The sequence below is a fragment of the Sorex araneus genome, chromosome 1 (genome assembly GCF_027595985.1).
Source record: "Sorex araneus isolate mSorAra2 chromosome 1, mSorAra2.pri, whole genome shotgun sequence".
Classification (NCBI taxonomy): domain Eukaryota; kingdom Metazoa; phylum Chordata; class Mammalia; order Eulipotyphla; family Soricidae; genus Sorex; species Sorex araneus.
In genome coordinates this window covers 89346858-89369338 of record NC_073302.1, presented here as the reverse complement: position 1 = coordinate 89369338, position 22481 = coordinate 89346858, and the positions used below count along the sequence as shown (strand labels likewise).

The following is a 22481-nucleotide window of genomic DNA, read 5'->3' as shown; positions in this document are numbered from 1 at the left end:
CCCAGGGCTTGCAGACCCTGTGCCCCTGACCATCGCGACCCCTCCCCATCCCTTTCAAAACCTTTTTGTTTTTTAAAAAAAATTAACTTTATTTAAGCACTGTGGTTTACCAAATTGTTCATGATACAGTTTTTCAGGCCTTCAATGTCCCAACACCAATGCCACCCCCAGTGTAGCCCGACCTCTGCCCGCTCCCACACTCTCCCCAAGCCTCCTCCCTGAGCAGGCCCTAAATGATTTATTGTTTATTGCTTGTTACAAAGTCAGTCAAAGAGAATTTGTGAAAATCTTCTAACAGGTTCATTAAAGACCTCGTCTGAGGGTTTACTGAGCCGTGTGGCTAGTGGAGCCTTCTGTGTTACTGTTTTGCTTATTTAGCTTGGTGGGCTTCTTTGCTACTTTCCCATCTAATTGGCTCTATACTGGATTGTCAGGATATGGAATTTGGAGGTGTCGGAGACAAAGTCCCAGACCTCCTAAATAGGTAGCACTGTCACCCTATTGTCATCAATTTGCTCGAGCGGGCACCAGTAACGTCTCCATTGTGAGACTTGTTGTTACTGTTTTTTTTTATTTATTTATTTTTAATTAGTGAATCACCGTGAGGGCACAGTTACAGATTTATACATTTTTGTGCTCATGTTTCCCCCATACAAAGTTGGGGAACCCATCCCTTCACCAGTGCCCATTCTCCACTACCAGTAAACCCAGCGTCCCTCCCACCCTCCCCAGTCCCGTCTCCCCCCACCCCACACTGCCACTATGGCAGGGTATTCCCTTTCGTTCTCTCTCTCTGATTAGGTGTTGTGGTTTGCAATAAAGGTGTTGAGCGGCCATTGTGTTCAGTCTCTAGTCTACATTAGGCATGCATCACTCCTGTTGTTACTGTTTTTGGAATATCAAATATGCCACGGGTAGCTTGCCAGGCTCTGCCGTGCGGGCGGGATACTCTCGGTAGCTTGCCAGGATCTCTGAATAGGACTGAGGAATCAAACCCAGGTTGGCCGCGTGCAAGGCAATTGTCCTACCCGCTGTGCTAGGTATTGTGGCAAAAAGAGAACGACAATATACATGCAAAGAAAGTGAGATGACATGCTTCGTACCAGGATGGGGAGGGAGAGCAGCAACTCCATGACAGAAATCAGTGGGTTTCTGAGGAGATGCAAGGAGATGAGGGTTTGAGAACAGAAGGGTGAGCCCGTTCTCTGGCTGGGGAAAGGACATTCCAGGCAGTGGGAATGTTCACATCCCTTGTGCAAAGAAAGGGATCAGCTCTAATGTTTGCCTTTACGGAGTGTTTTGTTACTACTGTTTATATTTTGGGGGATTCCTGAGAGGAGCTCAGGAGGTCCTGAGATTCTCAAGCAGCTGGGTTGGAGTTCCGTGAGAGGGCCAAGTACAAGATGCTTCTCAAGTCCCACAGTGCGGGGCATCCCTGGACCACCCTGGTGGTGCTGGGGGAGCATCAGACCTGCACCCAGCAGTGCTTGGGAACTGGGTGGTGCCGGGAATTGAACCTGGGCCAGGTGCTTGTTAGGCTTGTGCCCTAACCACTGTGCTATCTCCCAGCCCCACCTCTGAGTTTTAGCTTACAAAGCACATTTTCTTTCTCTGTAAACCTCGCCCCAGTTTTCTCACAACAGAGTATGGAACAGCTCCCCATCAGCCCCAGTGCCGGCAAAAGCAGGGCCCAGTGAGGGCTGGCAGAGAGTTGGGTGCTGACAAAGGGCTATGCTGTCTGGGACGGCTGTGAACCTTTCCTGCTCTGGCAAAGGCTAAACTGCCCAGGAGACACAGAGAAACTCGTCAGACATCACAGAGAGGAGCCGCCAGCTACAAAATGGGGAATCTGTCAGTAATGCACTCAGATAGCCTTTCTTTCATTTTCCCTTCCTCTCTAGCTTCGCCAGCCTGGAAACTCACCGTGGCCAGTGTACTCAAAAGAATCTGCTTCATCAGGAGTGTCAAGTTCGTCCACATTGATATCAATTTCATCAGGGCTGTCCAGGTTATCATCAGAGAGGATAGATCCTTCACTTTGGTCCAGAGAAAGATTGATATTTGGGGCTGTGAGCTTGACTCTCCGAGGGTTAACACCATTTAGATCCAGAGAATTTGGAGGTTCTAAAGAGAAATAATAACACCGAATATCAGACCAGACATTTGACTGCTGAGAGTGAGCTTGGGTTCCAGTGAAAACATCTCCAAGCTTTCAGCAAGAGTGAACCTGCTCAAGGTCCTCCTATGGGCCTTGGACTCCTGCCTGGACTCGATGAATCTAACACCAACTTGCCCGACATGGAGAGAATTGGTGAGAGCCATCGCTAAGGAACTGGGGAGAGCATCAGGTGCCAGGGATCAAACCCAGGACTCATGCATGCAATGCATCCACTTTATCACTCCGTACCATCCCCAACCTCACACTCATTTTCAAAAGTCATGAGAGAAGACTTGGCACTGACATAATAGTGAATGAAATTTGTGTGGTGCAAACTGTAAAGAAGGAGCAGTCAAGTTTATGAGATTTTACTCTTGCTATGGAATGAAAGGTCACTGTCACTGTCACTGTCACATCCATGGCTCTCGTCTGTGTGTTTGCAGTGGCCTTTCCTTGAGGGGTGTTGTTGTTTTCTTAATGGAAACTGAGGTACCCTCTAGATTCATTCTTTGAATCTACATAAGCTGGAAATCTACGCAACGCTTTGACTGGTGCTAAATGGCACTGCTGCCTGACTTCAGTTATAACGTGAGTGATTGTCTTCTGAAGTTAAAGCTCGCTGTAGTAGTCTTTCATTCAACATATATTTGCTACTTGCATGCCATTGTTTTCTTTTTCTTTTTTTTTTTTGGAGGGGGGAACACTCAGTTCTGTGTATGAATTTATTTTTGGAGGTAGTTAGGGTTAGAGTTAGTGTTAGGGTTAGGGTTACACAGGAATGACTCCTGGTTTTGTGCTCAAGGATCATACCTGATGAGGCTTTGGGTGCTGAGGATTGAACCCAGCTCAGCTATCTGCAAGGCAAGGGCCCCACCCACTGACTATATTTTCAATTCCAAGATCTTTTTTTCTCATATAGGACATGACTCAAACTCTGCTCCAAGTAACATTTCTATGTATTACTGGAAAAAAGTTCACATTGAGCTACTTATATGATTTCTTAGAGCAGAGCTATACAGAAGGACTTTTTTTTTTTTTTTTTTGGTGTTCTGTGTTCTTGTGTATCTTGCTCGCATGGCAGAGCCTGGCTATGGTGTATTTATTCAATATGCCAAAAATAGTAACAAGTCTCACAATGAAGACATCACTGGTGCTTGCTCAAGCAAATTGATGGGCAATGGGACGACAGTGATACAGTTCTGTGTATGAAGTTTGAGTACTTGAAGTATACTGTAAGAACTGAACTATTCACATCTATTTAAAAATTTTAGTTAAGTAGCCATGCATCTTATATAATATGACAACCATAGCTTTGTGCCCTTATTATTCAAAAGGGTTTTTGTGAATCTTGAAAAATGAGATACTGATGCTGTGGCCAGCTTATTAGGCCACACCAGGTTTAAAAATAATGATGTCACTATACCAGTGGTGTGTGTGTGTGTGTGTGTGTGTGTGTGTGTGTGTGTGTGTGTGATTTATTTGGGGTGCGCGGGGGAGGTCACACCTGCTGGCACTCAGGGCTCACTCCCAGCTCTGCTCTGAGGGGCCTCTCCTGGCAGAGCTCAGCAGGACACAGAGAATCAAACTGGGTCAGCCACATGCAAGGTGTCTGACCGGTTTTACTATTTCTCCAGCCCCTGACTAGTGTTCTGATGAATGTACTCTGAGATGCTAGAAGAAGAAAAGTTAATTGATTCCCTTCTTCCTAGTCCACTCCAGATTTGACTGTTACCACAAAAGTTGGGCTTCTCTGTGAGATATTCAAGGCACTTCAGAGGCAAAGAAGTGACCCAAGACAAAGGGGGGCTTGCAGGCTAGAATTCAGTATTTACAATTCTGCTTTGGGCCAGAGAGATCATACAATAGGTTAGGTGCTTGCCTTGCACAAGGCAGGCCTGGGTTCCATCCCCAGAACCACGTATGTTTCCCCAAACACCACCAGGATTGAAGAGCCCCAAATGAAGTGCCAGGAATAAGCCCTGGGCACTGTTGAATGTGGTAAAAAAAAAAAAGAAAAGAAAATTCCTCTCTGTGGACAACTTAGGTTGTATCATTATTTAAAATAATCAAGACAGAGACCACTCTGCATAGAGTACTTGAAACATTGCCACTTTCAGTATACACTCGGTGCAGTTAGGCAAGAGTCTGACCATGGCCTCATGATGCAGGGTGGCACGGGAACTGGGCAACTGAAAACTTGGGTGGATAGAGCTGGGGCCCCATGAGTAAGATCGATATTCAACTCAACCCTGACATTAAGCAAATTGAGCCTAACACCTTCCTCACATTTCCCCCTCACCCCCTTCACTTTTATCTCTGAAATCACACCTTGGCTGCAGAGGAAATGGTTCTCTCACTGAATAATGACAGTCTTTAGATGTCATCTAGGCCACTGCAAATGAATAAACACGCCACTTACCAGGCCGCATGTCCACAGCATTAGGATTCAGCATCCCCTCCTCAAAGGGGTTGTCCATGCCTACATCCTCTGGCAATGGTCTGAAAAAGAGTAAAAGCCACAGTGAAACCCTGGGGGCATTTTGTGTTCCCAGAAAAGGAAGCCAGTCCAGATAATGATTCCCACTCCTGGGGCACACCAGAGTCTGTGACTCTCTCTCCTGTGAGCGGCTCTCAATAGCAAGAGATTTTGAGTCGCTGGATTTAAGAACCAGACCGCACCCTCACTTTAGGTGAACAGTAAGTTATTCTTGCTACCAGCTCCAGAGGTAAAGACATACTGAATGGAAAGATGAAAAGAAGTAAGAAAAGGCAAGTCAAGAATAAAATGTGATGAAGGGCACGTTTAGTTAACTTTTTCAGAAGACAGGCGGTTTTTTAGGCTTTGAGGCTACAGACAGACTGAGTTTGTCTAGAGACTTCTGCAACAAGTGGGACATGTGACTTGCACTAGAGAACAATACTGATCTCCCTCCCTTCACTTTTAAAGGGACAGAGCAGCCATCATGGTGATTTGTCAAGAAATGATTAAGCAAGGAATGTAAAAGTGCCTGACATTTCTGCAAAATATCAGCCAGTGTTTTTGTAACTTTGAGTATTGAAAGAGCATTGGGAATGGATATAGGTGAAGAGGCTTTTGGCCAGGCATTACTATTCCATGGTATCATGTCATAACAGTAATATCTTGTAAGATAAGTGCAGGGAATAGAAAAATTTTGGAGAAAATGGAGAAATATCTGTATTCCCTCATAGGAAATGGACCAATCTTCACACCGATTTCACTTTGATTTGTTTTCATCTCCCATTTCTTGCTCAGTACATGAGCACCCTTAGGATGATAATTTTTTCTTCTTCGGAGCATCCAGGTAACTTCAATCATTAAGGCAAATTCTTGCAATATAGGCACTAACTTAAAAATTGGCAGGTACCAAAGTATTTCTTTCTCTTACCAGCTAGAGAAAGGATGCTCATGTTTGAACAGAAGCCCTGGAAGAAAAGAATTTTCTCTACCCTGGAGTTCACTTTCTTCTCAACTACAGCTGCTCTCTCATTGGCTTCAAAGTGTCATGAAGACAGGAACCACTTCTGCTTTGTTTACTTTGATTTTTTGGTGGGGGACAGCATGGGAAGGGAGCACCAAGCTCTGATTGGGGGGTCCCACTGACAATTCTCAGCCAAAAGGATCAGCGGTTCAATACAGGGGCCTGAAGATACAATGCTACTCGGACCTGAGGTAGCAGGGACACGTGGGCCGCCTTGGCATTGCTGAAAGCCCTCTAGGGCTGCACCTAGTGATGCTCGGGTCCCACATTGTGGCAGGAATTAAACTTGGGTCAAGAGCCTGCTAGGCATAGGCCCTAAACACTATCTCCCAGTTCTGCTCTGTTATGTTTATGTTTAGAACACTGCATAGAAATCAATGCCCAACCAGTCCATGTTGGATAAATCTACTGGGCTTGAAACACCTTCCTCCTCTTATACGTTATTTTATCTATCTCCTGTTTATAAGTTAACCTAAAAACAAACAAAAAAGACATCATAGAAATATCTGTCTGACAGAGCACATAGGATACTGATCTGAGTTCCAAGATAAATATAAGAATTGTTAAATAGAAGAGAGAGGCCGAAGAGAGAATGCAGAAACTTGCACATGGCTGACCTGGGTTTAATCCTCAGTGCAATATGGTTCCCTGAGCATACCAGGAGCCCTCAGCACAGAGGCACGATTAAGCTCTAAGCACTCGGACCTGAGGCCACCAAGTGTGGCTCCCAAATAAACAAAAATATTAAAAAGTAAATAGTACAGTTTTAAAGCTCCCCGTGGCATATTCGATATGCCAAAAATAGTAACAACAAGTCTCACAATGGAGACGTTACTGGTGCCTGCTCGAGCAAATCGATGGGCAACGGGATGACAGTGGTTGCTAAATTTGTCAAGCGATGAGTAACACAGAAAATATCCTAGATATAAAGTTATATATAAAGGTTCACCCATTAGTGTTAACAAGATGAGAAAACTAGCTGACCATCTTTGTGGTTTTATTTTTATTTTTTAATTTATTTATTTATTTATTTATTTTTTTTGCTTTTTGGGTGACACCTGGTGATGCACAGGGGTTACTCCTGGCTCTGCACTAAGGAATTACTCCTGGCGGTGCTCAGGGGACCATATGGGATGCTGGGAATTGAACCCGGGTCAGCCGCGTGCAAGGCAAACACCCTACCCGCTGTGCTATCGCTCAAGCCCCATCTTTGTGGTTTTAAATGGAGAGCTCAGTGACTGTGGGGAATAAACAGAATGCACAGGAAAGTCCTTTACATCACAAAGTATACTACAAAGCATCGACTAAATCTAAGGTATTATATTCCTTCTCTTATAAACATATTAGGATTAGCGATTTAACATGAATTAAGGGAATTACATGCCAAGGTTGGGCAAAATGTAATCACAGTTACTGGGTTACTTTATTTACCTAGTAACTGGAAACCCTAGGACAGTTGTAGGTACTAGCCTTGGTAAGGAAAAACTTCAGTACTGTGCAGATTATAAATTGCCATAGATCTCCATGAGGGCCCTGATGCGTTGGTATTAGTGAATAGAATCTTTGTCCTGTTTATCCTCAGCACAGAGCAGAGCCCAGTGGAGAAGGTTATGGAAGCCAGTGTTAGCGCAAAGTGGAGGGGAACTGAAAGGCCAGAATGAGTAAGACTCACACACCCATAGGCAGTACAGGGTGTGGGGGGGGGGCAGGGAATGGGGGGAGGGGAGGGGAGACGCAGGACAACTCAACTACGACAATGACATTTCAGTGGACCTTGGGGCCGGAGAAAAATAACAGACCAGCCTCGAGGCACACCCAGGTATGTCATGCGAACAGTTCAATCGCACATCACCAACGAGGTCCAGGAACACTTGAGACGCGAAGTAGCTGGGCACAGTTGTAAACTCAGCGCCACTGGCTCACAGAGCAGGCCACTGGAAAGGTACTGCTCCCCCTCAGCCATCTGTGATTTGATGGGTTTGGGCTTTTCTGCGCACAGAAGGGAGTGATTAAAGAGGCTGGGGAAGCTGTTTCTTCTTTTTGAATTTTTATGGATTTTACTTTTCCAAATTTCATTGTAGTTTGGCTAAGTGACTACATTAGTGACAAAACAGATGGTATTGTGCAAAGTAACTGCACCCAACCACCACTGAAGTGCCCAAGACGCTTCGCCCCAGGCCAGTGTCACCGCCAGTCCTGTCACTGTTACCACCACTCGCAATCAGTGTCGTGATCCACGGTCATGGGTCTGCCAAGGCTCCGTATTGTTCAGTCGGAGTATATGTCACAGATGAGTGAGAGCTGAGAGACCGACCCTCTCCCTGCGGCTCCCTCCATGATCCCCAGTGCTGCCACTTTGCCGCCAAGCGCAGGGCTTCACCTCTGGCCTCTGCGGGATCTGTAGCCCCAGTGATCCCCAAGGCTGACTTCCCTGACAGATGTCCGGCCCCACATCTCCATCTACAGGATGAATCCAGAACTGTCTGCAGTAAGATTTCTCGTCCTTCTTACTCTTAGCCTTTTGGGGTACAGAGTCAAGTTGCATTTTTCTCCTCCCTCCCAGAATCAGGAGTGGGTCATGTGACTTTCTCTGACAAATGGGATGAGAGTGGAAGCCGCAGGGTCCCTCATGGGCAGATGCCTCTGAAGCAAGTGACAGAATGCCCCTTCTAGTTTCTCAAGCTGCGGAGGGGCAGTGCCCCAGCTGGAGGAGAGACCTAGACCCAACATAGTTGCACAAATGACACTCAGAAAGAAGTATCTATTCTGTTAAGAGATGTTGAGCTTCTTTATCATCACTAGCATTTATTTTTCATTCCAAGGATAATGCCTCACTCACACTAGCCAAATTTTATTGCTCAATCTGGGTAACTAATTTCCCATATAATCAACTCAGGGACTCACAAAAATTTCCTTTTTACCTTCCTTCCTTCCTTCCTTCCTTCCTTCCTTCCTTCCTTCCTTCCTTCCTTCCTTCCTTCCTTCCTTCCTTCCTTCCTTCCTCCCTCCCTCCCTCCCTCCCTCCCTCCCTCCCTCCCTCCCTCCCTCCCTCCTTCCTTCCCTCTTTTTCACTTTCTCTATTTCTCTTTCTTTCCCCCCCTCCCTCCCTTCCTCTTTCTACTTTTTGAAAAACGGGGACATGTGTTTGCCTCAGCAACATATGACCTGAAACAGAGCCTTGCAGAACAGATTGGCTGGAGCCTGAAACAGTACAGAAACACAGATTCATGAAGAAGTCCTTAATGTTCAAAGTGAGGTTGCAGGTTTCAGAAGGGAGGTCCCAAATACCTTGGAGGGCACTGTCCATGTGAAGAATAATGAATCCCTCTGCTGGCCTTTTCACTGTCATTGAGTGATTACCAATATACTCAGTTGATTAATTTAATTTAATTTATTTGTTTTTTTATTAATTTTAGTTAAGGCAGCCTGTTTATATGCCAGTCTATGTGGAAACTTAGAATCACTGACCTAAAAGAGTCACATAAATTAAATATAATAAAAAGAAAGTCATATGATTCAGTTGCTACCAAGGAGTAGAATCTCTCTCTAAGACCTTATCTCTCTGCTTTTAAACACTCGGGATGAGAAGAGGGGGAAGAGCAAGAAAGAGAGATAGAAAGAGCAAATGAGAGAGAGAGAGAGATTAAAAGTGTCTGGCAAGCTATAATGCCATGCACTATTAGAAATATTAAAGAAATTCTATGCAAGAAAGCATACCTTACAATTAAGCTAAAAATTAAAACTAAAATATTTACAAAATCTAAAGAATTCACAGAAAACCCCAAATTCCAGTGTGAAGTCGTTCTAAAAGCTACTAGGAAGACAGCATGCAGGGTTTTCTGCTGAACGTGGGCCTAACAACGCATGGAAGAAGCAAGCTTATATAAGTGGATGGTCATGGAGAGTATCATGCTAAGTGAAATGAGTCAGAAATGAGTCAGAAATAGAGGGACAGACATAGAATGACTGTACTCATTTGTATGAGACTCATGCCCAAGGACAGTAGAGATAAGGGCCAGTAATATTGCTCCATAGTTGGTAGCCTGCCTCATGAGCTGGGGAAGAAGGCAGCTGGGATAGAGAAAGGATCACGAAGACAATGATGGTTGGAGGGATCACTCGTGATGGGAGATGTGTGCTGAAAGTAGATAAAGGACCAAACGCAATAGCCTCTCAATATCTGTACTGCAATCCATAATGCCCATAAGTAGAGAGAGAGTATGGGGGAAATTGTCTACCATAGTGGCAGGGGAGGGTTGGGAGGGGAGGGATACTGGGGACATTGGTGGTGAATGTGCACTGGTGGACGGATGGGTGTTCAATCATTTCATGACCGAAACTCAAACATGAAAGCCTTAATACATTTTGTAAATGTATCTCACGGTGATTCAATAATTTTTTTTAAATAAAAGAAGAAAGCTTAGTGTAGAAGATATAAGCTTGGGTCTCACAGTGAAGCACTGATCTGAAAGACCTGTGCCCTTAATAAAAAGAGGATGAGAACAAACTCTATCATCTCACCTTAGAAAGTACAGTCTTCCTAAAATTTGGGGTGGAACTTTTTTTAAGTGTTAAAAATTAGAGAACTAATTGTTCACTCCCATATGTCTCAATTTGGGCCTAAGAGCTAGTACAGGTGTAAGACACTTTCCTTGCATATAATTTTTTAAAATTTTGTTTTTATAAAGTTGTTCACAATGTTTGATTACATTTAATATCCAAACACCAATCCCTCCACTGTTACACCTTCCCACCACCATATTTCAGATGTTTACATCCTGAACCCCAGCATTGCCCCCAAAGCAGAACCAAAGTAATTTATTTTGTATTGCTTCCTAATGAATAATCCACTAAAAATGATCCAAAAATGTTTCCTTAGAGGAAAGTGTGTGAAGATTGTTGTATTTCACCTAGAGCCATTAAGACCTTCTATAAGAGATTAGTAACATGCTGGTAAAGGTTGAATCTTGTGTGCTTATGTGTGTGTGTGTGTGTGTGTGTGTGTGTGTATGTGTGTATACTTACATTTGCCCCTAAGATTGGTTGCCTTCTACTTTAAATCCCATCAAATGTGGTGTAACCCTTGGTATATCAGTGGTGTAAAGTATGAGATGTCATTTGCAGCCTCGCCATCCAGGAATAAATTCACAAATGGGTGAGGCTTGTACGAGCCTATGGCGACCAGCCGTGAGCATGGTGGTGATTGAGTTCTGCCGAGGCTAACTCCATTGGGGCGGGGAGGGGAACTCCCCCCCACCCCACCCCCAAGTTGTCCAGATGAAAAAGCCTGGCATGGGGCCTGGAGGCATCTCTACAGCGTGTCCTCCTTGCATATAACTGACTTTGGTCCAATACTCCCATATGGTCCCAGAAGTCACAACAGGGGTCACTTCTAAGCACAGAGCCAGGACTAACTGGACTCAGAGGAATAGTCATCCTGCCCAATTTATATTACCTGAATAACAAAGGAAAACCAAGTCAAAGAAATTTAAATTTAAATTCAGACTGGGGTCTTACTCAGCCGTAGAGCACTTGTGTGGTACTGTGAGGCCCTAGGTTTGATCCCCAGAGCCATACAACAATAAAATTAAATAATAAAATCTGTTTTTGTTTTGGAGCTCCTTATTCAATGGTGCTCAGGGCTTACTTTTGGCTCTGTGCTCAGGTATCACTCTTGCTGAGCTCAGGGGACCATGTGTGGTGGCAGGGATAGAACCTGGGTCAATCACATGCAAGGCAAGTGTCCTACCCATTATATTATCTCTCCAGCACCCTAAATAATACATTTTAATTCATTGATGGTCACTGAAGATTTAGAGGTATAGGTTTCCAGAAGAATCAAATGGTCAAGTCACTTGATAGTGCTACTTTCACAACCTAGAATTCACTAGAAACTCACTAAGAGAAAGAAAATCCCTTTAAAGAATGAGTTCACACCAAAACAAACCGCCCCACACTGCAAACTGCACTAGGAATAAAATGTAGATACAGTAAACCAAAGGGTTGGAAATAAGTCCTAAAAAACTAGGAAAGAGATTGTAATGATTAAAGAGTAATTTTTAAACCTTCATGTATTAACCACTGTCATTTGGGGTGGTTCATCATAGAAGGTGCTGTTACTTGCCCTGACTAAACATTCTGCTTATGAATAGAATATCCAGGGTTGAAAGACTACTACAGCCAGTAGATTATTTACCTGGCATGCAGATGACCCGGGTTCATCCCTGGCAACTCAAATGGTCCTTTGAGCCAGCCAGTAGTAGACCCAGAACACCAGTAAGTGTGATACAACCGCCCCAAACCCAAGTTAGATAAAATAATGCAGATGTGTTCACAATAAAGTGATAGAAAAAATGTAGCAAAAATGCTGAGCACAGAAAAGAAGTCTGATTATTTAAAAAATGATAGACTGTAGAAGAGAACAGGCTTAAAAAAGCTCTTGTTTTGAGGCCAGGGATGAGATTTAGTGGTAGAGACATATTTGACATATGTAAGCCCTGAGTTTAATCCCTGGACTATTAAAAAAATACAGAAAAAAAAGAAAGAAGAAAGGCATTGTGTTATGAAAAAGGGTATGTTCAGTAAACAGAATAACTGAGAGCCAACATGGTTCAACAACACTGCCTAAAAACAAAATCATGAATATAGGTTTTAAGGAGGAAAAAATTCATGGAGAAAATCTGAAGATACTTCTCGAGAATTTAGAAATAAATCTTTAAAATGCTAAGGATAGAGAAGATCTGAACAATGTTGCAATATAAATTTATCTAATGGCCAGATTTGCACTGAATAAAATGGCCCAGTATTTTTCAAATTTGTGAAAATAAACAACATAGAATGTCTCACAAAGTACCAAAAATCAGCATCACATGTTTCACATGACTTTAGAAACATTCAGCTAAAATCAATTACAAAAAAATGGTTAGAAACTAATAAATATACTTATAAGTAACTATTATTTAAAGTAAATAAAAATAAAGCTTTTGGCATCAAAACCTGTAAAAACAGATAAGGAAATTTGCACAAGTAAACAAACAGCCAGTATTAAAAAATAAGATGAAGTGACCTGGCTAAAGTTTTTAACTGGAGGTAGAAGTGGAAAAAGTACCATGCATGAATGTAAATCAAAACTATTTCTACTAAATATGTGCACCCTTTTATGTCCCCACAAGCAAGTGGGGAACAGTGGCATAAAATATTATCTAACTTAAAAGTGGAACTGCATAGTTCAAGGGACTATGTTTCTGGTACTCTAGTAAATAAGCTGGCATGCAGTAACTTGGTAGTTCTTGTAGCATAGAATGAAGGACAACAAAGGTAAAATTCTGGGGCAGAGCTAACACATTCTCTTGCTTTTAGACCAGGTGCAAAGGTAAGCAGTCTACCTTTGATATTGCTCCAACATTTCTGAATCTGGAAGAATTTAATTGTTGAAGGATTAGTCTTGCCTGAGATCGGTTTTCTTTTAATAGGATAAGTAGTGAACCAAGACTTCACATACACACGCACGCGCACACACACACACACACACGCACACACACAAAATTTCTGAATGGTGATGTTTTTTGATAAGCTCGTACATCCAACAGCAAGCAATAGTTCATTTTGGAAATAACTATTCTTCTAAAATTGATACCTGAAAAATACTGCTCCAAAGCAGGTCAAGACTTTCATTGCACTGTAGAACGTTAGAGAATGGTTACACTGACATATTTTCATGGTACAGATTGCATAAAGAGAAAGTTCCTTTAGGCCAGAGTTTCTAAAATATCTTCCTGGCTTCCTTCTAGTCAAGCGAGATACACGGGCCAGATAAAGTTTCTTTAGATGGGGAGAGAAAAAAGAAAGAAGAAACAAGATCTTGCATGTGCCACCTTGATTCCTTGTGAAATACATAAATCAGCCCGATGGTTTGGACGAGACCCAAGTTAGGATCCTCTTGGGCCCCAGACTCTGGGCCTAGAAGGCAAGATTGCCTGGATTTCACACTCGGTGCCAAGGCTAAGGACACACAATAGAATTGGGTCTGAGTTGGGAAATGAGGCCCTTGTTAACAATTAACTACCAAACTGGGCCTCACTGACTCTGGAAGGGAAAATCCTGTTGGATTCTGGATAGAGCAGAGACAGACAGACAGACAGAGAAGGAAAGAGAGAAACAGAGAGAGAGAGAGGGGGGGAGAGAGAGAGAGAGAGAGGGGGGGGGGGAGAGAGAGAGAGAGAGGGAGAAAGAGAGAGGGCAGGAGGGAGAGAGGGAGGGAGGGAGGGAGAGAGAGAAGGAGGAAGGGGGGAGAGAAAAGAGAGAGAGGAGAGTTGGGGGTTGGGCAAAGAGAAGGCAGCAAACTAAAGACATGAGCACTGGTGTCTACCCAGATATCAACATCTCTAGGGAATTTGCAAAACCCACAACTCACAGCCATCTGCTCTCAGGTTCTGGGGAGAGGAACATGGCTCAGTGTCCTTACTCCTGTCAGGCTTGGGAAACAAACTACTAGGAAAAATCACAGGTACTTCAAAAAGCCCTGCAACCGTTTTTGTTTTTGTTTTTTTTACTTTGTTCCCTGAATGTTAGCATATGTGGCTCTGTGAATACAATCTTTCACGGGTAAGGTTTTAGAGAAACCTGAAATATTCAACTCCTTGCTTTTTCAGATGGTAATTTTAAAACTGGTTGTGAATAGCAGGTGTCATTGCTTGCCTGCAGAGTATATACCCCATTTTCTTTTCATGTGTCTTCAAGAAACATAATACCTTATTCATGAATTTGTAGTTGAGAAGGTTGAATTAAATAGCACATCACAGTGGAGAAAACAATACTTGCTTCTGATGTCAATTAGGGTTCACAACTTAGATTACTCAACTGCACCTTAATATTCAACAGGTACCGGATGGAAGGTAACACCTTCAACACCAGTTACTTTCTCCTATACCATTTCTGTGGTGATTTTTTTGAACTGCCCATAGGATGTGGACAATGGTAGAGTCTGTCCTGTCAAAGGCAGAGTCTCCATCCTTTCCCTCTTAAATGTGGACTAAACATTGGGTAGCACTGGCCATGGGCGTGGCTTCTCAGATGACATCCAAAGGGTTTGGTATCTGCCCTTTCTGTGACACTCACCATGGTATAGGGACAGTCACGCAGCTCTCCAGAGAGCCCTGTAGTATGGAGCTGAGACTGCCTGAGCTCTTGGCAAACAACCATATGAGTGAATCACCGTGAAGCAGATTCTCCCATCTGCAGCTCCTTCACTATAAAGAAGTAATTGCTTTAAAAAGGAATTTGGTAAAACTCACTAAGTGAGAACTCTCCTATGTTCTGGCTTCAATGAAACAAACTTCTCTTGAGTGATATCAAGAGCAACTGCAGGGGGAGAGAGGAGAGGGTAAGCTAAGCAGGGATTGTGTTCTTGCAAAGAAAGAAGAAGTAAAGTACATATTGTTCTATTTTCTCAAATGAAGACATTCTTCAGCTCCAACTCCTCCTTGAACACAATCTGAACAAACTGCAGGCTCTGCAGTTTGAGTTAACTAAGCCATGTTCTAGTGTGAGGCACTGATGGTAGGTGCCTGCATCAAGGTGTTAAGATGACCAAGTTTCCGGCATTTCTGTGCAGATTCCAGCAATCCTATCTCTCACCCAACTCGCCCAGCAATCCTATCTCTCCCCCTTCTCACCACTCAACACCATCTACCATCTATCCTTTATAATTATTAGGTGGGACAGATGCCACCTTCTATCCTTTTGCCCAAACAAAAAGCTCAAAAGGGTATCTCCCCTCAAAGGGCAAAGCAAGGATGGCACCATTCCAATACGGTTTCCTTCCCTTCAGTCACTCAAGAGTGTGGGCAATCTGGCACCAGACAAGCAAACAACAGGGACCCGGAAAGATTCTCTTCTAACCTCTGCACACAGTTACATTTGCAAACCCACAGGGCACGGTAGGAGGCTGAAAACGCTGACTTCTCTAGCGTAGGGAGCAACAGCTTTCTTTTTTCTATTTTCCTTTTTGGTTCTTGAGCCACACCTGGCAATGCTCAGGGGTCACTCCGAGCTCTGCACTCCAAGAATCACTCTTGGCAGTGCTGGTGGACCACATGGAATGTTGTTGATTAAACACAGGTGGCAGCATGCGAGGCAAATGCCCTGTTCAGTATACTGTTGCACAGCACCCCCAACTATGTTCTATAAAGGGCCTGTGGCTCAATGCACCCATGCTGGCAGGCCTCACCACCTCTGCCGCAATATTCCATTCAGTCACCTGAGCACAGGGGCAGCCACGGCACTGCAGTGCTCTGAGGAAACTTCAGCCTCAAAAGCAGCAGCCAGCTGGATCTGACCTAAGGAAACTAGTTTCCTCCCCTGGGTCCTACACCCAAGAAACTTGGCTCGAATTTCAATTCTCAGAGCTAGAGCGACATCTCTAACTCTATCTCTAATCTCTTGACGTGTCTAATTTCTCTCCCTATCTCCAGGGCTTTAATATTTTGCTCAAACATGGATGCGTAAGCAGCAATTGAGCTAAAGATTTAGACTGTATTTATCAAGACTCTGAAGGCAGATCAATTTTGACTACCATTTCACCTTTAAGAATATACAGTGCAAAACGCTCATAGCTAGATAGTGGTTATATGTAAAACATTCCCTGGGACCAGAGAGATAGAATAGTGGGGAGGCACTTGCCTTGCGTGTGGGTGCCCCAGGTTTAATTCCAGGCACCCCATATACTTCCCTGAACCCCATCAGGAATGTGCCCTGAGTGCAAAGCCAGGAGTAAGGCCTGAGCACTGTTGGGTGTGCCACCCTCCAAATAAAAAGCAAACAACCACCAAAAACTCTATAAACCTCTGTTCTGCAGGCGGCAATATAAATCTGATGCTAATATACCCATGAAATAGTGACAGCCTCTGATTGCTGCTCTCACACTTTGACTTTTTTTCTCCCTACTATAATTTATCTTGCACTTTTAGAACTCATACTGTTCAAATGTCCAATTTCTTAGACGAGCATCCCATATTCTTTCCACTGCTCCGAAGTTCTGAAATCATGCGTCAGGAACGTGGGCAGGAAAGGCCCCTCCATATCTCCTCACTCTCCCTCTCTGAGTCCCGGAGGAGAGATAAGACATAGGGTGTGTTGAGTTGATGGCACCAGACAGGCTTCCCCTTCTCAGCTCTTCTCAGCCCTCAGCCTGGCTTTGGTTCTTCTCCGTCTTGATGGAAGTTCCTGGAGCCTCCAAGCCCACTTGTTCGCACAGGAGATCTGGCTCAACTCCACAGGATCACTCTGTCTTCTCACTTCCAGTGCTTCATAGTTTGCTTGACCACCACTGCACCATCTCTTAGACTGGGTAACTTCAACATAGAAATCGGCTGGCACCAGATCCCAGATCCCAGAGCCCGGCTCCCAGAGATGTTGGTGTCCACAGCAGTGGCCCTCCTGAGGCCTCTCCCCGCCTTGAGGTGTGGTACACCTTGCTCTCTGCTCCGGCTTTCTCAGGCTCTTCACCGTGTGTGTGTCCATGATCTAGTCTCCTCTCCTAGGTGAGCTGTGATCTGTGTTAATTCTAACCACTCAAGAGTGCGCCCCCCAGTGGCGTGTTCCCTGATCTCCCATGAGGAAAGCACTATTCAGGGTCCTTGTCTTGCTGGTCTGCCGGCAGGCATGGATCCAGTTAGTGACATTTGCTGGTGACAAGTAAGGAAGCTTCTGGGTGGGTATTTTCAAATCCCACTGAGACCAAGATGCAGATCTTCCCTTTCGACAGAGGCGATGCTCCATGAGACATCACACCAGTCCTTTTGGGCCTGTGCAGGAGGCCTCTCTTCCATCCAGTCCCCGTCTAACTCAAACTGGAGATCTGTTAGAACAAGCCTCTCTCTTCCTCCCTCCCCCTTCTGTCCCACCCTCATAGTTCTCTCTCATTTTCTCCTCCCTCACCCACTTTTGTTGTTTCCAGTTTTGAGGCCATGCCCGTCTGTGCACAGGGCCAATTCCTAGCTCAGGGATCACTCCTAGTGGTGCTCAAGAGCCCATCCGTGGTACTGGGAGTGGAGCCAGGGTTGGCCACAAACAAGGCAAGAACCTAAACTCCCACGCTATCTTTTTTTTGGCCCCTTCTCTCACTGATTTTAAATTTAAAATTTGTTAAATTTGAAAAAGTCAATTGTTAAAAAATAAACCGCTCTTCACTCTTCTTTGGAGCATGACAGTTTTCCATTCCTCTATTTTTTTAAATAAAGTATTTTTATACTAAATTCATTTCTGAATACTTTCTGAAGTGGGAGTGCGAACCAAAAAAAGAAAAAAAAAACACAAAAAAGCAGGGTTAACCCATTTTAGACCTTCCTGGACCCCTGTTTCCTATATCATGAGAATCCCAGTCATAACAGACTTGAACTCTATCCTATAAAGCAGGTTATTTATTTAATAACCTCTCCAAAGACTCTGGCTCCAACTAGGAGTTAGGGCTTCAGTCTATGAATCTGGGAGACACAATTCAGCCAACGATCACTAGAATTCAGTGAAATAATTCAAGTCCGTGTCAGTTCTGGGGGTCACTGTACACTCCATCCTACACTGACCGCCATCTGGCGACACTTCTGGCCACCCCACAACTACCCTCTATCTAGTTTCCTTGTCAGTGCCTCTGGTGTGATGATGCAGGCTGCTCCACCCACAAGCCTGAGCAGCTACCCCAGGGCCTTAGCACCAGTCACCATTTGGTAGGTATCCCCATGGTCTCCCCAGGCCTCTGGACATTGGAGCAGGAAGGGACTCACCCCGCTCTTCCCAGGCAAAAACTCCAGTATTCCACTTTCTCCCCAACTCTGTCATACAGCTAGGACTGACAGGAATTGAACGACTGAAGTCACCTTTTAAGAGCCCTGCCCAGGTGAAGAGCTTCCTGTCACCTCTTGACAGGATGATGACTTTGCATCATTTCATACTTATCTTTGGCCTTAGTTGTTCATTGAGTGACTAATGAGCAACTTCCAATTTATTTTTTTGTTTGTTTGGGGGACACACTCCGCTGTGCTCAGGGCTTACCTCTAGTTCAGGGACCATTCTGGAAGAGTTCAGGTGACCATAAGCATTGCTAGGGATCAAGTCTGAATTGGTCATGGGCAAGACAAGTGCCTTAATCCTCATACTATCACTTTGACTCCCACCAATTATTTTTTTAAATGAGATAATCCAAATGCCCACCAAAGGGGAATGATTTGATATAGAAAATATTTGATAAGCTCTGTGCTCAGAGCTTACTTCTGGCCCTGCACTCAAGGATCACTCCTGGTGGACACTGGAAACCATTTGGCATGCCAAGAATCAAATTCAAGTCAACTGGATGTAAGGCAAGCATCTTACCCACTGTACTATTTCTCTAGTTCCTCATTCTGATATATTAATGTAACAACATTTCTGAATGTATTGACCTAGAATGGCATCTAAACTATATGTAATAAATCAAGTTACAGGTGGTATGTTTTGATGATATAATCTGTGTAAAGGTATGCCCATCTTTATATACTTTTAGACATAAATGGTATCTACAACATAAATACACTATTAATAGGGCTTACGAACTGAAAGAGACTTGGAGAGAAAAAAGATTATTATTTTTATTATTACTTTGCTTTTTGGGTCACACCTGGCGATGCACAGGGGTTACTCCTGGCTCTGCACTCAGGAATTACTCCTGGCAGTGCTCAGGGGACCATATGGGCTGCTGGGAATCAAACCCGGGTCGAATGCGTGCAAGGCAAACGACCTACCTGCTGTGCTATTGCGCCAGCCCTGAGAAAAAAGATTTTTGTTCTTTCATTCATTTACTTTTTTGTGTGGCCTTCATGTCTTAACACACAAGCAGAGACAACATTTTCAAACCACAAAAGGCCGTTTAATTATGAGAAGATTATACAAAAATTTCTGGAAATAGTCACTGGGGCAGAGCCAAGTTATCAGTAGAAAAAATTACACAGCAGGTGGTAATTTCCAGTGTTTATCACAAGTAATATTATGTTTTATGCCCCACTGTGACATCAGGACTCTCATTTTCCAAAGCAAAGCGTAGGAAGTAACAAAGCACATGAGCTGAGATGTGGAGGCGACCAGCCTTCACTTCCCACCCTGACAGAGGTATTCCTCCTTGGCCACCTACTTGCCATCTCCATTAGTCCTCAAAAGTACTTTCTTCTTAGTTTCTCAAATTGTTTTAAATCGGGCTTACCCCAGCTCTGCGGGAGCCTGCAGGGCTATGCAGACATGCTCAACAGGCCACACAGTACTGAGGTGGGATTCCAGGTCCTGTGCTCAGCCCTTTGAACCATCTCCCCTGGTCTGCAAGTATTAAAGTTTGATCTGTGCAAGTAGCAGAAGCCATACAATATCTAGCAGCCACAACCTGCTTCTTGTGGTAATCGGGTGATTCCTCTTCCAGAGTAGGCTGTTTTAGGTATCTCTAATTCTACCCTGGCTCTGCAGTCTGCCTTCGCATACTCAGCTTTTCTTTCTTCCTCACTGCTATTGAATCACAACGATCTACATTACTGGCAATGATAGTTTCATGCATCCAGTGTTCCAACACCATCCCTACCACCAGAGTGCCATCTTCCCTCCATCACTGGCCCCAGTGTCTCCTACTTCTCCTTCTCCACCAAGTCTTGTAGACCAACTCACCAGTTCAGCTCCCCTTGGTCATTTGTTGCTCCCTTACTGTGTATTTAGATGTCCCACCTGTGAGAAATATCATTCTCTGCGTGTCCCCATACTTCTGACTGACTTCACTCAATATGATACCTTCTAGCTTCATCCACCTAGTGGCAAATGACATGATTTCAACTTTTATTATAGCTTCATAGTATTTCATTGTGTTAAAACTCCACAACTTTTTGATCCTTAGTTAGACATTTAGTTTTCAATATCCTAGATATTATACTGAATGATGCACTGAACATATATGTGCACATATTCTTTCCAAGTCATGTTTTTGTTTGGGGGTAGGTGCCCAGAAGTGGTATCACTGGATCATAAGGGGGTTCTAGATCACTTTCCATGGAGTTTGAACCAGACTACTTGCTCTTTTCATTATTTCTTTCCCAATAGGCTATTCTTTGCTGTTTGTTCCTTCTATTGTTTTTCAAAAGTATTCTTAAATTTATTTCTCTACATTGTTCAATGTTGTTTTTCAAAGAATTATTTTTTGGCTATCAAATTCTTTATTTTATTTATGTTTTTTAGTTAAAGAAAAACAAATTCCGGGATGAGATATTGTGTCTCTCTAATTTCAAAAGTCTTAATACTTCTGATACAAACATTATTTCTTATAGCCCCCTAGAAGAGTATTTCCAGTTCCTGTTTCTCAGTGAAGAGCCGGGGCTGAGCATAAGAACACATTAAACCAGATGGGTTCACTGAGAGGCAGATCAAATAGAGCTGACTCGCTCACTCGCTCATGCCAGCGCTGTCCTGAACCTGCATCCAGGGCAGTGCCATCCACAGTAGCTGGGATCTGGGAAACACTCAGAACCCAACACCAGATGAGTGAGCACTTCTGCCTTTGCAACATGGAAGGAACTAAAGGGTATGAGAATAAGAGAATCAGTCAGAAGGAGAAAGACAAAACACGGGTTGACCTCAGTTATAGCAACATACAAAGAGGCGAAACAAGGGAAGAAGTGATGTCCAGTGAAGAACTTGTGTCAGACAACAGGCCTGTGGGTGCTGAGCTCTTGAGCAAGAGGGACAAAGGGCAGCACAATGGCACTGCACAGTGGGCATGAGTTGGTAAAACTGTGCCCTTAACATAAAACACTTTATATTCTTGTAAATAAGTTTTACCTTAATAAATTAATATTTTTTACAGATACACACAGAGTCAAATTCCACACCCATTCAAAAGGGCTAACTGACTCCATGTTTCCCTGAGAGCCCCTGAGGCCTGAGGGCAGGTCGGGGGCAGCTGTGATCTAGTGAACATTTTATTAAGAAATCCAAGAGAGATGAGCCAGACTTTGGTGCCTTTGATAATATCAGCCCAGGTCTGTTGGCATGTCTGATGTCCTTGCTGGCGTGTCTACTGTTCCTTACTTTTCTCTAGCACAGAATTTGCTTTCTGTCCCCACACAGTCTCTTGTCTGTGGCTAAACAGTCACTCTTCAACACTGGTGACCTCCGGGAGGGCTGTCAGAATCAGGGCAGATTTTCACAATCCACTCCCTCCATCAGCTCCCCTGAGCATAGAGCTGCGACACACAGACCCAGGCACTGACCTGCGAGGAGGGCTTGCACCTGAATACCCCAGGCTGTGTTGGGGCAAAAGAGACAGAGAAAAGGAATATGTGATCTGTTTAAACCAGGGCTTCCCAAAGCTCCAGTCCTGGGGGCAGGTGGGGGAGAACCCAAAGACTCCAAAAACTTTGTCTGTACAAGATGCTGAGGTTATTTTCTAGAAAACAATCTATCTCTCATTTTGACCAAGGAATCTTCTCTCTTTTTCTTTCTTTTTCTGTTTTCTATTTTCCTTCTTTCCATTCTCCTCCCTCTCTCCTTCCCTCCTTCCCTCCCTCCCTCCCTCCCTCTCTCTCCCTTTCTTCCTTCCTTCCTTTCTTTCTTTCTTTCTTTCTTTCTTTCTTTCTTTCTTTCTTTCTTTCTTTCTTTCTTTTCTTTCTTCCTTCCTTTCTTTCTTTCTTTCTTTCTTTCTTTCTTTTATTCTTTCTGTTTGCCTTTCTGTCTTTTTTCTAACAAAATTGATAATCTCATATTTCTTGATTTTAAAATATAATACAAAGCCAGATTAAGAAAATAATGTGTCATCATCATAAAGA

At 43.8% G+C, this 22481-nt stretch overlaps 1 protein-coding gene across 8 annotated transcripts in view; it reads right to left on the bottom strand.

The window, feature by feature from the left end:
• PRUNE2 (prune homolog 2 with BCH domain) overlaps positions 1–22481 on the bottom strand; it is a 216883-nt gene that overhangs the window by 39926 nt on the left and 154476 nt on the right. For all 8 annotated transcript variants that reach the window (XM_055123839.1, XM_055123832.1, XM_055123834.1 and 5 more), the window contains 2 exons: positions 4578–4657; positions 1924–2124 (listed from right to left, as the gene is read on the bottom strand). In XM_055123839.1, coding sequence (XP_054979814.1) covers positions 1924–2124; positions 4578–4657 — 281 coding nt within the window. The remainder of the gene's footprint in view (positions 1–1923; positions 2125–4577; positions 4658–22481) is intronic.